The sequence below is a fragment of the Gymnoscopelus braueri genome, assembly GCF_963280865.1.
Source record: "Gymnoscopelus braueri genome assembly, chromosome: 24".
NCBI classification, from domain to species: Eukaryota; Metazoa; Chordata; class Actinopteri; order Myctophiformes; family Myctophidae; genus Gymnoscopelus; species Gymnoscopelus braueri.
The window spans coordinates 12595474-12612317 of record NC_137626.1 but is presented as its reverse complement, the minus strand read 5'-3'; the positions used below and the strand labels follow the sequence as shown (position 1 = coordinate 12612317).

General features: G+C 39.7%; 1 protein-coding gene across 3 annotated transcripts in view; it reads right to left on the bottom strand.

Moving 5' to 3' along the window:
- The window catches only part of rpgrb (retinitis pigmentosa GTPase regulator b), a 32670-nt gene extending 16446 nt beyond the window's left edge, over window positions 1–16224 (bottom strand). For all 3 annotated transcript variants that reach the window (XM_080422633.1, XM_080422634.1, XM_080422635.1), the window contains exons 1-11: window positions 16098–16224; window positions 12739–12864; window positions 11830–11922; window positions 8266–8328; window positions 7999–8157; window positions 6954–7103; window positions 5718–5876; window positions 4866–5021; window positions 4182–4306; window positions 2866–3051; window positions 1142–1340 (exon numbers count right to left, since the gene is read on the bottom strand). In XM_080422633.1, coding sequence (XP_080278759.1) covers window positions 1142–1340; window positions 2866–3051; window positions 4182–4306; window positions 4866–5021; window positions 5718–5876; window positions 6954–7103; window positions 7999–8157; window positions 8266–8328; window positions 11830–11922; window positions 12739–12864; window positions 16098–16128 — 1447 coding nt within the window. In that variant the 5' untranslated portion in view covers window positions 16129–16224. The remainder of the gene's footprint in view (window positions 1–1141; window positions 1341–2865; window positions 3052–4181; window positions 4307–4865; window positions 5022–5717; window positions 5877–6953; window positions 7104–7998; window positions 8158–8265; window positions 8329–11829; window positions 11923–12738; window positions 12865–16097) is intronic.
- Between the last annotated feature and the right edge of the window lie 620 nt (window positions 16225–16844).

Genomic DNA, 16844 nt, shown 5'->3' with positions numbered 1-16844 from the left:
ACTACATTTATTTGAAAACTTTAGTTACTAGTTACTTTGCAGATATTTTTTTTAATTATAAAATCATACATTAACCACTTAAGCCCTATTTTATACATAGGCTATTTGAAAATAGCAGATCTACAAGCTCACAACGCGTCGCATCGCGACGCGTTGTGAGCTGTAGATCTGCTTTTTTCAAACATTTTAGTACTTTAACTTTTTTACTTTAAGTATATTTTGATGCCAATACTTTTGTACTTTTACTCAAGTAACATTTTGAACACAGGCCTTTTACTTGTAACAGAATTTATTGCTACTTTTACTTAAGTAAAATATCTGAGTAGTTCTTCCACCACCGGTGTTAACTGCCTCAGGGCGCGCTCTCACCAAAAGTTGACTGGCCGCTGTTAAACGCAGGTTGTGCGCGGCCACAGTTTTTTGCAGCCAGCGGATTAAAAAAAAACGCTGTGACGCACCTGTCACTCACATTCAAGACCGTCCCCGTAGCCCGCACCACCTGCTGCCTTGAGCACCATGGTGCTTCCTGAATCTTGGGACGGTCCGCCTTCAACTCACCCGATTGGACAGAGGGGGAAAATCAGCTCCTGCCTCCAGCAGTTTTCTGCTTCAAATGGACAAGTCGTGTAGAGCAGATAAACGCAAGGTCTGCGCGACAAGCGGAAAAATCCGCTCTTGCATGAATCCACGCATTTACATTGACAATGCATTGGCAGATTCTGCCCCAGAGGTAAAATAAAAGTGCGGTGAGAGCGCGCCCTTACAAGTAAAAGTCCAGAATTCAAAATTCACTTGAGTAAAAGTACAAAAGTATTGGCATCAAAATGGACTAATGAAGTACTAAAATATTTGAAAATAGCCTAGGTATAAAATAGGGCTAAAGTGGTAAATGTTTGTTTCATAATATAATAATTTATATCTGAGAAGTAACTAAAGTTTTCAAATAATTGTAGTGGAGTAAAAGTACAATATTTGCCTCTGAGTAGTGGAGTAGAGGTAAAAGTATTGGAAATTGGAAATACTCAAGAAAAGTACAAATACTTAAAAACTGTACTGAAGTACAGTACCTAAGTACATGTACTTAGTTACTTTCCACCACTGAGAAGGAGGAGAAGGAAGAGGCGAGGTAGGGTATAGCTACCCTGGCGTTTTGACGCCGCGTTCCTCTGCTGTTGGCGTTGAGTGGCGTTGGGCGTCTTTCCGCGGGTCAGGCGCGGCAGGGGCAACCTGGGCGGGATGGTCTGGCAGGGGACGGGCAGAGGGGAGCCGAGGTAGTCACCGCCGGTCCCGCTGGCAGGAAGGGTGCTGAACATGGCGCCGAACTGGTCCGGGGAGCGCTCCTGAAAGGACGGTATGTGTGTTATGGCTGGGCAATACCATATATCAGGGGGTCTTCAACAGGGGGTCCGGGACCCCTAGGGGGACCTCAGAGTTACTACAGGGGGTCCGCCAAATCTTTGTGCGATAGGATTTTTTTATTTTACCTTAACCACTTGAACCCTAGCATCCCTTTTCTGAGGAGAACTTTAGCCAAAAATAGCAGATCTACAAGCTCACACCGCCTCGCGCTGCGAGGCGGTGTGAGCTTGTAGATCGGCTATTTTTGGCAAAGAGGTATAGGTATAGAGCAGGGGTCCTCAACAGGCGGACCGTGGTCCATGACCGGACCGCGGGACACCTCTCTGTGGACCCTGGGAAAATTATAATTACAAAAAAAAAAAAAAAAAAAAAATTGTTTTTACCCTAAAACCGAAATAAAGTAACAAAAACGGGGGAAAAAGTACCCGAATCCGCCAAAATCCGCGAAAAAAAATGTATACGATATAGAGGGGGTCCCTGCTTCATCTCTCTCTCAGCTAGGGGGTCCTTCCTTGGCCTGAAAACGTTGAAGACCCCTACCATATATTGATTTTATACTGATATTGTGATATGAGACTAGATATCGTCTGTTGTCTTCTCCTGGTTCACAATGGGGTTGCATTGCGACACCTTGTGAACTTGTATATCTGCTATTTTTGCTATTGAAAGTTTTTGAAAAATGAAACAAAAATGTATATATTGATAACAAAAATGAGATCACGGTCACAGTATCGCTATCAATGTATTTGGTCAAACAATATCTGTGATATTTGACTTTGTCCATATCACCCAGCCGCACAGTGTGTGTGTGTGTGTGTGTGTGTGTGTGTGTGTGTGTGTGTGTGTGTGTGTGTGTGTGTGTGTGTGTGTGGCGCTCTATGGTGGAAAGTAAAAGTATCAATATTGCCAAAGAGGTTAATGTATGTTTTATAATGTAATATATATCTGCAAAGTAACTAAAGTTTTCAAATAATTGTAGTGGAGTAAAAGTACAATATTTGCCTCTGAGATGGAGTGGAGTAGAAGAAAAAGTATAGTCAATTGGAAATACTCCGGTAACTGGTGTGGCTTTTGTGAAATTTCTTTAGCATTTTGAATTAGCAATTTGTTCAACGCAAAACTTTCACAAAACTTAAGAGCATAGAACCACAGTTCCATGCATAGAACCACAGTTCTATGCTCTGTGTTGAATTGAATTTAATTTAATTTAATTGTGGAACCACAGTGGGGCGGCAGTGGTTCAGGGGTAGAGTGGCCAGATGGAAGCCGCGAGGTTTCCAGTACGATCCCGGGCTCCCCCAGAAGAGTTAGTGTCCTTGAGCAAGACGCTGAACCACTAATTGCTCCCGATGAGCAGGTTGGTGCCTTGCATGGTTTCCTCCGCCATCGGTGTATGAATGTGTGTGTGAATGGGTGTGTGAACGGGTGTGTGAATGGGTGAATGTAATGCACAATCTATGTGAAGCGCTTTGGATGTGTCCCTCCGAGGCCTAAAGTTCTACCCACCCTCTCCCTCCTGCGAACCCGGGCGGAGAGGCTCCGTTCCAGGGTGGAGGTGGCGGCCGCGTCCCCCAGGAGCTCCAGTCTCTCCAGGTAGTTGGCCACGGCGTCGTCCTCCTCCAGGGTCAGCTCGCCGCTCTCCTCGCCGCGGGGCTGTGCCAGCACCACCATGTGACAACCGCCACACATCACCTTATAGGGAATGAATGGGACGATAATAATCGTTTATTATCCTTTATCGTGATAAAAAAAAAAAACATCGCTCACAATAATCATATCGCAGACGGTTAACCCATTAAGACCGGGAACGCATCTGTCATTTTTTTTTTTTTTCTTTGGCCATTCAAAAATAGCAGATATACAAGCTCATAGCGAGGCGAGCTTGCATATCTGCTATTTTCGTGAAAATCGAGATTTTGAATATATTTTTAAAGCGACCATTTTTTACTAAAATCTTTGCTTCTGGGGGTCCCTGGAACAACATATTTTGAGATGGGGGTCCGTGGGCCAAATGCATATCATTTTGGGGGTCCTTGACATGGCGCGCCGCGCTACAAGCTTGTAGATCTGCTATTTTTGAATAGCCAAAGAAATTTGAGAATGACACAGATGCGTTCCCGGTCTTAATGGGTTAACCCATTAAAACCTGGAAAGCATCTGCGTCATTTTAGATTATATATATATATATATATATATATATATATATATATATATATATATATATATATATATATATATATATAGCAACATGCGTTTTTCAGAAAACTGGTTTAGAACAGAAAACTGGTTTAGAACTGGTTTAGGCACGTGCAAGCTTGTACATCTGCTATTTTTGAAAGATCTTGAAAGTGTCTGAATTTGTTTTGAAGAATTTTTAGTTTTCTTTACACAAATCTTCTCTTCTGGGGTTCCCTGGCACGAAGCACTTTCAGATGAGGGTCCACGGTCAAATATATATCAATTTGGGGGCCCTTGGCATGAAAAGGTTTGAGAACCACTGATTAAGAAGGCATATGTAGAATCGGCCTCAGGTCCTTATTGGGTTAATATGACGATTTCTTTTTTAAAAAAAGAAAAAAGGGTCCACACTACCAGTGTTGCCAGATTCTGTGAGAGAAACAAGCAACCAGGTCTAGGAAAACCAGCCCAAAATAAGCAACTATGGGCCACATGAGCACTTTAACATATACAGTACATCAGCCATTTGAAAACCGCAGATCTACACGCGTTGTGAGCTTGTAGATCGGCTATTTTCAAATAAAATCTTGCGGGGGAAATTATAATAAGCAGATCTGACAACCCCTGCACACCACTACACCCACCGACTGAACGTTGTACTTGAGGAAGCGTGGACAGACGGTCGGTTTAAACTGATTGGTGAAGTTCTCCTCTCCCAGACCCAGCTTGCCGTGCCTACCGTCTCCAAACGTATACAGCACGCCGCCATCTGGAACACCATGGTAACAACGACACATCGTCAGTCAAGCATGGGACGAGACACACAGAATGCATGATGCAACCACGCGCTCCTACTGTGGCAGCGCCTATGCGTGTATGCAGTGTACGAGTGTATTGTTTAACTCTTGAACTGCCAGGGTTTTTTCAAAAATAGTACTAAAAAACTGCCAGCAGTTTACATGGTAAAACATAGGAAAAATGTTAGTTATTTCTCCGTTTATTTTTTAACATTGAAGTGAATGGAGCAGAAACTTTTTGGAAAATGTTATCTCCTGGTTCTTTGTAAAGAACGGGAAAACGGAAAAAACAAAAAAATAAATAATAATTTTACATCTTTTTTAACGTTTATAAATGTTTTTGGCAGGCAATAGCTTAACAGAGAGTTAAAAGTCACTATAGGCAAAAATGTGTTCGCAAAAAAAGAATGTAAAAAAAATTGCTGCTCAAACTCCCAAGTCGTGAAGCAACACGTTGTGAGCTTGTACATATATTTTTGCGTAATAATAAATAAAAAAAAGCCAGGACTTCCTTGCTTTTCACACGTTTACCTGTGATCACTGCGGTGTGGTTTTCTCCACAGGCCACGTGGCACACCCTGCTCTTCCTGAAGTGCTCGACGGCGCGAGGCGTCCGCGACTCAAAGACGAACGTGCCGTGACCCAGCTGGCCGAACTGACCCAGGCCGAACGTGTACATGTCGTCGTCTGTGAAACGACACGCGGAAAAGTGACAGATGCAAAAAGGCTTGTAATAGGTTTGAAAAAGTACTAATTATTTTTACTTGTAAAAAAAAGTAAAAGGTATCAATACTGCAATGTAGGGTTAGGGTTAGGGTAGTAAAGTATTGGCATCAAAATGTACTTAAAGTACCAAAAGTAAAAGTGCTCATTATGCAGAATGTCCCATTTCACAAGTTTTCAATTGTATAAAAATCGTTTGAAAATAGCTGATGTACAAGCTCACAATGCATTGTGAGCTTGTACATCGGCTATTTTCAAATGGCCGAAATGTATATAGGGCTGAAGTGGTTAATGTATGTTTTGTAATAATAATAATAATAATAATAATAATAATAATAATTTGATTGATTGTAGATTTTGATTCAAAATCTACAAAGTAACTAGTAACTCAAGTTTTCAAATAATTGTAGTGGAGTAAAAGTACAATATCTGCCTCTGAGATGTAGTGGAGTAGAAGTAAAAGTATTGGAATTTGGAAATACTCAAGTAAAGTACAAATTCCTCAAATTTGTACTGAAGTACAGTACTTGAGTAAATGTACTCAGTCACTTTACACCACTGGTGACACAGATGTGGGAAAGGGAGGGAGTATTTTACTGGTTTGCATGGGGCAAGGGGTAATTAAGTTAACGATATACACCTTTGAACGGGCACACGTACCTGTGAGTGCCACGGTATGCCCGCCGCCGCACGCCACCTGTGTGACTCTCTCCGCGATGGCCCTCACCAGCTGTGGAAGGCGATGGCCCGCCAGCTGATCGTTGTCCAGGCCCAGTTTGCCGCTGTCGCGTTCCCCGAATGTGTACAGATCCCCATCGACTGGCCAAAAAACACAGGAACATATTATGAGCAAAAGTGTTGGAGGAAATATGGAGAAAAACGTTCAAAGAAGAAGCACAGCAAGAATTGTAGGAGTTTGAGGCATTACATTTTAGTTTGACTCTGTTCCACAGAAACAGGCTCGCTCACAACGCCTCGCGTTGTGAGCTTGTAGAGCAGCTTTTTTTTAACCCATTCAATCTGGGAACGCATACTGTGTCATTCTAGATTTCTTTGGCTATTCAAAAATAGCAGATATACAAGCTCATAGCGCGGCGCGGAGTGCCGCGCTATGAGCTTGTTTATCTGCTATTTTTGAGGGAAACAATCGTAAACATTTTTGCAAATCTTTGAATATATATATATACACTTTTAACTCAAATCTTTGCTTCTGGGGGTCCCTGGAACAAAATGTTTTTAGATGGGGGCTAAATACATGTCATTTTGGGGGTCCTTGACAGTTTGAGAACGACTGATATATATAGCAACATACTTTTTTTTAAAGTTGTATTTTTCTTTTTAACTGTTAGGATTTAGAAGACATTTGTAGAATCCTCAGAAGCAAAGATTTGAGTAAAAAATTTTCACTTTAAAAAAAAAAAAATATATATTCATAGATTTGCCCTAATTTTCACGATTAAAAAAAGAAAATAGGCACTGAGTGCCGCGCTACGAGCTTGTAGATCTGCTATTTTTGAACAGCCAAAGTATAAAATAACGGTTCAAGTGGTTACGCAGATGCGTTCCCGGTTGGGTTATAAATGCCTTAAGAGTCCTTAACCCATTAATACCTGGAACGCATCTGTGTCACTTTAGATTTCTTTGGCTATTCAAAAATAGCAGATATACAAGCTCATAGCGCGGCACCGAGTGCCGCGCTATGAGCTTGTAGATCTGCTATTTTTTTTTTTTTTTTTTTTTTTCCAAAAAACTGTTAGGATTTAGATTTTTTTTTTAAATCGCCTCAGGTCTTAAAGGGTTAAATTGTCACTTTACTGTCATCTGGAGGCCACCCCCCAAATCTGGTGAGGACCCCCCTGGGGGTCCGTCCCACTGACCCCACTGCTCCATACTCACCCGTGACAAAGGCAGAGTGGTAGTACCCGCACGACACCCAGGCCACCGGCTGGCCCACGCCGACCTCCCGCGGGGCGACGGCGTTGGTGTCTTTGCCCAGGCCGATTTGTCCCTCCGCGTTGTCGCCCCACATGAACAGCTTTCCACTCTCTATGAGACACAGGAGCAGAGGTTCAAATTGATTAACCCATTTAGACATTATTTTACACTTTGGCTATTCAAAAATAGCAGATCTACAAGCTCATAGCGCGGCACCGAGTGCCGCGCTACGAGCTTGTGGATCTGCTATTTTTGAAAAATCCTGAAAATGCGTGCAAATGTTTGAATATATATTGTTTAAAGCGAACATTTTTAACTCTATTCTTTGATTCTGGGGGTCCCTGGAACAAAACATTTTGAGATGGGGGTCGGCGGCCAAATATATAAAAAGATTTAGGGTCCTTGACATGATTTTTTTTTTTTAACAACTGATATAGAAATACTTTTTTTTAGAAAAGGATTTAGAAGACATTTGCAGAATCGGCTTCAGGTCTTAAGACCCGAGATACGATTCTGCAAATGTCTTCTAAATTCAAACAGTTTTCTGAAACACTTATGTTGCTATAATATCAGTGGTGCTCAAACTTTTTCATGTCAAGGACCCCCAAAATGATATGCATTTGGCCGCCGACCCCCATCTCAAAATATTTTGTTCCAGGGACCCCCCAGAAGCAAAGATTTGAGTTAAAAATGTTTTCGCTTTAAAAGAATATATATATTCAAAAGAAGTGCACACATTTTCTCAATTTTTCTAAAATAGCGGATCTACAAGCTCGCAGCTACGAGCTTGTATATTTGCTATTTTTGAATGCAAAATATATTTTAAAAAAGTGCAAAATACAGCTTTTTAGCTCAAATCTAAAAAATGACACAGATGTGTTCCAGGTCTCAATGGGTTAATTAAGCTAATCATCTGGGGAACCCCCAAAATAATTTGGGGGGGGGGGGGGGGTCCCGGTCCCCATTTTGGGAACCACTGATCTAACCCACTCGGACTGAGTCCTACCAGTGAGAGCAGCAGACGTGTTCGAACCGGCGGCGAGCATTTTGATTGGTCCGCGTTTGCCGAAAAAGTCGACCAACTGGAAGGACGTCCTCTCGTCGCAGTCGCCAAGGCCCAGCTGACCCTCATTGTTCCCACCTGTGGTGTAGATGTTTCCCTGAGCTGCACACACACACACACATAAAAAAAATATATATTGGCACCGGGATCTTTAATTTAGAAACTTGAAGCTTTGTCTTTAATTTAGAAACTTGAATTTCCAATACACACCTGTGTAGATGATTGAGTGGTTCCTTCCGCAGGCCACAAGCCGCACTTTCTCAGACTTCAAAGCTGTTGAAAAAAATTAAGTTGGAGTGCCAGTTTGTATGTTTCCTTCGATGCATTCCTCATCATGAACATCTACATCAGCTCATCTTCTTGTCAAGGGAATGACAGCTTTAAATGACTAACACTTTTCAATTAGCATTAAAAAGGGATAGTTCACCGAAAAACAATATTTTTTTATTTAGAAACCCCATGGAGACTTGAATTCATGGATATCTTTTTGTTTTTGTCGCATCTTTTTGTTTTTGTCGCATTCCTAAGCCAATAATTTGATAACCAGCGGACTGGTAGGCAGCGGTTCCGGTAGGAGACACAAAGTAAAGTAAAGTAAAGTTTCTCCATGGGGTGACTAATCGATAGAGAAAAAAAAAGTCATTTTGGGGGTGAACTATCCCTTTAAATCAGAAATAGTTTTTTTCCACTGTATAATTGTGCTCTATCCATACTGGCATAACATGGTATGTCTTTCCATTATATTTGGTTTGATAGATTAATACAGTGCTGATACTGTACCAAACAGAAGGTAGAGTTGGGCCAATGCATGTACAGATCATTGCAATTTCAGGAGGACAACCCTTTAAATTAGTAACAGAATAGTAGCTAATTCTTCTGTCCCAAGTCTTGGGAGTATGGCTCTAGATTAAGATAGATTATGGACCGTGCAGATTGGGATTACTGTAGTAACAAATAAGGAGCTTGATCACATGCTAACTAAACGCTACACCCAGCTGACTTCAATGACCTACGCTCAGAAACAGATTTCAAAAACAGGCCCTCAACAAAATGGCAGCGGAAAAAACACTGGAAGCCACTTGATGCGAGAAAACCCAATTTATTTGATAATTAGGGGTGCTATCATTCAAGTGTTGATTTCGTCGACTAAAACTATGCCGAAAAATGTTAGTCAGCTACCGTTTTTCACTGACGAAAACTTAAAAACAAAAAAAAACTAAGCTATGACGACTAAAACTAAGACTAAATATATACTAAATCATACTAAATATAACCCTAACCCTAACCCTATAACAAATAAAAACTAGACTAAAATGTTAGTGAGGGACTAGTGTAGAAGAGGTCCAGTTAGACCCTCCAGAAAAATGCGATTATGCGATCGCAGAATTTACCGCATAATCAGTAAAATGGCGCATAATTATGCGGGGGTAACGTTTTTTCAAAAAGGCCGCATCGCATCGCATAATATGCGTATCGCATCGCATAATATGCGCATTGCATCGCATAATATGCGTTTCGCATCGCATATTTCCGCATATTTCGCAACTTTTCACATATTTCGCATTTTTCGCAACTTTCCGCATATCGCATATTTCGCATATTGCCGCATATGTCACAACTTTCCGCAATTTCACCGTATAAAATTGCTAAAAAAAAAACACATATTTCATCGCAAAATCAAGGATTTTAGCCCGCATAATCAAGAGTTTTAGCCCGCATAATCAAGGATTTTTGCCCGCGTTTTTCTGGAGGGTCTATCCAGTAGAACTAAAAGACGCTTGGGTGTTGCGCTCTGAAAATAGCAGATCTACAAGCTCACAACGCGTCGTGCTGCGACGCGTTGTGAGCTTGTAGATCGGCTATTTTCAGCATGCAACTAAGTGTAAAAATCTGCCTTTAAGACGCCATCAAGGCACCGCCAAAATACATTTTAGTCGACTAAATCAACTGTAGATTTGGTCGACTATAATCTTATGATATTTAGTCGACTAAAACTAGACTAACAGTAAAACATTTCAGATGACTAAAATATGACTGAAACTAAACGGAATTTTATTCAAAAGACTATGACCGAAACTAAATCAAAATTTGCTGTCAAAATCAACACTGCAATCATTAAAGCACTCAAAGTGCCATAATTTTAACACAAAAATGTCTAATTGTTATTAATCCATTAAGGCCGAGAATACGTGTCATTTTAATATTTCTTTGGCTATTTCTTTTTTTTTGTAATCGTGGAAACTTTGTGCAAATCTTTGAATATATGTTTTAAAACTAATATTATTTAACTCCTGGAACAACATATTTTGAGATGGGGGTCCGCGGCCAAATACACATATTTCGGGTGGTCCTTGACATGGAAAAGTTTGAGAACCACTCATATAGCGACATAGCGTTAGGATTTAGAAGACATTTGTAGAATTCCCAGAAGCAAATATTTGAGTTACAAATGTTTGCTTTAAAATATATATATATTCAAAGATTTGCGCACATTTTCACGTTCTTTCAAAAATAGCAGATCTACAAGCTCTTATGAGCTTGTATATCTGCTATTTTTGAATAGCCAAAGAAAATGACACAGATTCTTTCCCGGTCTAAATGGGTTAAATCCAGTAGGCTCTTTGTCTCTCATGGAGAGACAAAGAGCCTTTTAACAACGTTAACCCTGGCATTCCTATTTTGGGCATGTCATTATAGTCAAAATGTTCAAAACGTTAATAATTTGCTGATCTGAGGCGACACGTTGTGAGCTTACAGTTTGGCTATTGTGTCGCCGTGCGACACCATATGACGAAGTATAAAATAGGCAGGGCTTTGGTAGTCCCCCCCCCCCCCCACCCCCCCACCTTCATTAAAAAATGTCCAAGACAGTGGGGAGACAGTAGGTGTTAATAACAACGATGATTATCGACAAAAAAACAGACATGCCACCTTGGGGACGAGCTAAAGGTGTCCTAACTGATTCAGCAGAATACCCTCTAACAAAATGCATGACTGCTGTGAAGGGGGGGGGGGGGGGGGGAAGCATGTCTTTTCAGAAAGAAAGAGAATCATTCTTATTTTCTGCCTGACAACCGTGTATTTGTGAAACCTGACAGCAGGTCAAGAGCCCAGAAGATGTTGTACTGTCCGACTCCTAATGTACATGAAGGACCGTGTTCTCTAGGAAATTCCTCTTAACCCATTCAGGCCCGGGAACGCATCATTTTTAGATTTCTTTGGCTATTCAAAAATAGCAGATATACAAGCTCATAGCGCGGCACCGAGTGCCGTGATATGAGCTTGTAGATCTGCTATTTTTTGACAAATCGTGAAAATGTTTGCAAATATTTGAATATATACGTTTTTAACTCAAATCTTTGCTTCTGGGGGAATTCTACAAATGTCTTCTAAATCCTAACAGTTTTCTGATAGCTATAATCAATGGTTCTCAAGGACCACGCAAAATGATATGTATTCGGCCACGGACCCCCATCTCAAAATATGTTGTTCCAGGGACCCCCCCCCCCCAGATGCAAAGATTGGAGTTAAAAATGTTCGCTTTAAAAGATATATATATTCAAAGATTTGCACACATTTTCACAATTTCTTTCCAAAAATAGCCAAAGAAACCTAAAGAAAATAAGACACAGATGCGTTCCCGGTCTTAATGGGTTAACTAGCCTCTCAACCGCCGGAAAGCATCTGTTGGTGGCAATGCTTGATGGAAAACAGGGCTGCCCTTTTCTTTCGTTTACTTCAAAAGTGGAAAATAGTAGCTATTTCAGGACCAACCTTTCACACAAGTGGGCTTATTAACACTGGATTTAGATCCCAAACCGAGCTGGCCCCAGTTGTTACTGCCAAACATGAAGAGCTTCCCATTTTCTGTCAAAAGAACAAGAGACACAGTTTACTTTGTTGTCCTTTTTTTTGGTAGCAAATGCTGTACCTACTGTAAACATGATCTATATACAAGCAAAGATAAACACACACAGTCCAGGTGTGCCTGGCAAATGAAAACGAAAAAAATAGAGAAATGTTATGCATCGATAGGGCTTCACGATCATGACATTTTAACCCATTAAAACCGTGTCATTTTAGAGTTTAGCTATAGATAGCACATTGGTTGGCTATTCAAAAATAACAGATACTGTATACAAGCTCATAGTGTGGCACCGAGTGCCGCGCTATGAGCTTAAAGATCTGCTATTTTAGAAAAATCTCGAAATATGAATACAAATATGAATACAAATATGAATACAAATTTCCATTTGCCTATTAGGCTTTGTAAATTGTATTTAAAAAAATAGCAGATCTACAAGCTCATAGCGCTATAAGCTTGTAGATCTGATATTTTTGACAAATGTCTTCTAAATCCTATCAGTTTTTTGAAAAAACGTATGTTTCTATATCAGTGGTTCAATTTGAGTTAAAAATGTTCACTTTAAAATATATATACCGGTATATATATATTCAAAGATTTGCACACATTTTCACGATTTTTCATAAAATAGCAGATCTACAAGCTCATAGCGTGGCACGAGTGCCACGCTATGAGCTTGTATATCTGTTATTTTATGAATAGCCAAAAAAATCTAAAATGACGTTCCCGGTCTTAATGGGTTAGGAACAATTATCTCAAAGTAAGAATGTGAGTAATAAACTCTATTATATGGTTAATGTGTAACGTAAACGTCTTACCTGTTATTAAGGCTGTATGCTCATCCCCGCATGCAATTTTGAGGGGAACATCATTTTTAAGCCAGAATTTACTCGGGATGTTGTCGGCAAATTTGCTCTTTCCAAATGTGAAGACAGCTCCCGATTCTGAAATAAAACACACACACATGGAAATAGGATCACATCATACTAACTACTACACAGTGGCGTAAAGTAGCTCAAGTACATTTACTCAAGTACTGTAATTAAGTACAATTTTGAGGTACTTTTACTTCACTGGAGTATTTCCGATTTTCTATACTTTTAAGCAAATATTGTACTTCTACAATTATTTGAAAACTTTAGTTACTGTGTAGATTTTGATTATTATTACAAAACATACTGGACATTAACCAATTCAGCCATATTTAAACTTTGCCTATTTGAAAATAGCCGATCGCAAAGTGACGCGTTGTGAGCTTGTAGATCTGCTATTTTCAAAAGATTTGAACACATTTGTATAAAGAGCACTTTTTACTTTTGGTACTTTAAGTATATTTTGATGCCAATACTTTTGTACCGTTACTCAAGTTCATTTTGATCACCTGGACTTATACTTGTCAGAGTGTTTCTACATTGCAGTATTGATACTTTTACTTTTTTACTAAAGAATTGTCGTTCTTCCACCACTGCTACTAGACCATAGCAAGCGTATGCTTGCTATGGTCTAGTGTCTAGGTCTAAACATGGGCAAATTCTCCTTCTACAGCACGGCCACCAAGGTATGGAATAGTCTAACCCCATCCCTCAAAAAATGCAGTTCGCTGGGCTCATTTAAAACAGCCCTAAAAACTCATCTTTCTGGAGGCCATAAGAGGAGGTAGTACCAGTTTCCCGGTAGACAGACGACCCCCCTCCACTTTTTTGTATATATTTTTTTTTTCATGCTTTTTTCTTATACATAGTTCTCTGTATTTTTATGTTGATATTTGAACTGTTTGGTTGCTACTATATATGTCTATGAAATTAATACGAAGGACCCCAACGGAAACAAGTCCGCAAGGACTTTTTTGGTCGGACCTTTTAGACAAAAAGTATTATAAATGTAACTGTGTTGTTTTACATTCTTTTTGCCTAATAAAAATTTCAATCAATCAATCAATGCTCATATTTCATTACACCCCTGCATAAGTCAATGCCCCAATTCGGCCACCCCAGTCAAAAAAGGTCTGAGTACGCCACACAGCAAATACATGAATATTGATATATTGAGAGAAAATGTGGAGATTGACTATTGGTGTTTTTCCAAAAATATTGATTTAAATTTTTTTTTTTTTATTACATAATTGTCATTAATGGCTAAATGGGTAAATACAAATAGAACAGATATAACAGTCAGGAAAGTTCAGAAACTCTACTGTAGTTGGAGCATAAAATGAGGCTTATGGGCTCATGATGGGGCTAATGCATTCTTTGACCCATTAAGACCGGGAACGCATCTGTGTCATTTTAGATGTATTTGGCTATTCAAAAATAGCAGATATACAAGCTCATAGCGCGGCACCGAGTGCTGCGCTATGAGCTTGCAGATCTGCTATTTTTGAAAAATCGTGGAAATTTGTGCAAATCGTTGAATATATATATATTTCTAAGGCGAACATTTTGTAACTCAAATCTTTGTTTCTGGGGGGGTCCCTGGAACAAAATATTTTGAGATGGGAGGTCCGTGGCCAAATACATATCATTTTGGGGGGTCCTTGACATGAAAAAGTTTGAGAACCACTGCAGCAACATACGTTTTTTCAGAAAACTGTTAGGATCTAGAAGACATTTTGTAGAATCGGAACCTCAGGCCTTAATGGGTTAAAAACCAACCAACGACAAGACGACACTTAAATCACGATGTTAGGCTATTCAAAATCCCAGATAATATCTATAGTCTGATATCAATATAATGTACATATTGACCAGCCCTGGGTTTATGTGTGATGATCACGAACCTATATGAACCTATATGAACCTTGATCATGTTCAACCCAAATTTGGCACAAACAAGGGAATGAACTCTTTCTCATGCTATTCAACAAAAATGTGGAATGCCCTACCTACAGGAGTAGGAGTGTAAAACCCTACTCACTTTCAAAACTGCCCTAAAGAATCACCTTCAGGAGGCTGCAATTCCAAATTGGCCCCTGTCAAATACTTAAACCAATCCCCCCCCCTCCCCTCCTCCTAAAACTGTCTATTGTACATATTTCTTGTTTTTCATACCAGTAACCTGTAAGCTGATTGTATGACGTTCTGCATAGCAGTGTATATCTGTATGTCTTCTTAAATGTCATCATGATTTGAGTGCATGGGGATCTCATTTTAAATAAGCCAAGTGCTTTTATGAGCGATCCAGTTTAGAGGACCTTGTATTGTGAATTGTACTTCCATGTACTTTTACCATGTCTTTCTAAATAAAGTATTCAATCAATCAATCAATATTCAATCAACTTCAAAGAGTTTACCTCTTTGAACGGAACATGAAAGACTTTGGTCTTGCAATGACAATGAGAATTAGCCATGTGTCACAGCAAAGCAAGTCGTGTCACTCAGCCACAGTAATACATAGGATTAGGCAGTGATGGAAAAAGTACTCAAATGTTTTACTCAAGTAAAAAGTATCAATACTGCAATGTAGGAAATACACTGTTACAAGTAAAAGTGCGGAATTCAACATTTACTTGAGTAAAAGTACAAAAGTATTGGTATCAAAATGAACTTGAAGTACCAAAAGTAGAAAGTACTCGTTATGCAGAAATGTCCCGTTTCACAAGTTTTCAAAAGCATGAAATCTATTAAAAACATCTTTTGAAAATAGCAGATCTACAAGCTCAGAGCGATTGTGAGCTTGTAGATCTGCTATTTTCAAATGGCCAAACATGTATATAGGACTGAAGTGGTTAATGTGTGTTTTGTAATATTAAATCAAAAATCTACAAAGTACCTACTAAAGTTTTCAAATAAATGTAGTGGGGTAAAAGTACAATATTTGTCTCGGAGATGCAGTGGAGTAGAAGTAAAAGTACAAAAATGTTTAAATACTCCAGTAAAGTGAAAAATTCCTAAAAGTTTACTTATAAGTACAGTATAGTACTTGAGTAAATATACTTAGTTACTTTCCACCACTGGGATTAGGGTGGTGATCACTGATCAGGTCCAATGCCCCACATGCACGTCCATAAGGTGGTATTTTTTTTAAAACCTAAATTTGACTGAGCCTGTTGCTAGTAGCAACCAAGCTAAAGGCGAGGCTATGCCATCATAACCAGCCCTGATCGTTGTTTAAAGTACAATAATTACACTTGTTATTCCTTCAGATCAAACACAATAAAACACTATTAAACACTGTTTACCAGGTATGTCCTCGTCAGTCTCCCCTGCCATCGTGTCCCTCTCTCTCTCTGGGTGTATGTGTGTGTGTGTGTGTGTGTGTGTGTTATAATCCTCTTTACACACTGCCTCACAAACACACACACACACACACACACACACACACACACACACACACACACACACACACACACAGATGCTGCCCGCGGGGGCGTGGCCTCGCTTGTTTTCGTCGGAAACAACCCGGAAGTAAACAACATTTTTCTCCTAGGCGACCCGCCCGTCACATGACAATTTAAAGGCGCAGTGCGCGCATTTACAGAGTTGCGTGCGCGCTTGTTATTGTGGCTGCTCAGTGTTGCCAGGTCTGCTTATTATAAGCGACTTTTGGGCTTGTTTTAATGTAAAGTTGCTTGTGAATATTTTGGTAGTTGCGGGTTGCAGTTTGTTTGGGCTTGTTTCTAAAGTGTTGTTGCTTATTTGGGCTTGTTTCTAACGTGTAGTTGTTTATTTGGGCTTGTTTCTAAAGTGTAGTTGTTTATTTGGGCTTGTTTCTAAAGTGTAGTTGTTTATTTGGGCTTGTTTCTAAAGTGTAGTTGTTTATTTGGGCTTGTTTCTAAAGTGTAGTTGTTTATTTGGGCTCGTTTCTAAAGTGTTGTTGCTTATTTGGGCTTGTTTCTAAAGTGTAGTTGTATATTTGGGCTTGTTTCTAAAGTGTAGTTGCTTATTTGGGCTTGTTTCTAAAGTTTTGTTGCTTATGTGGGCTCGTT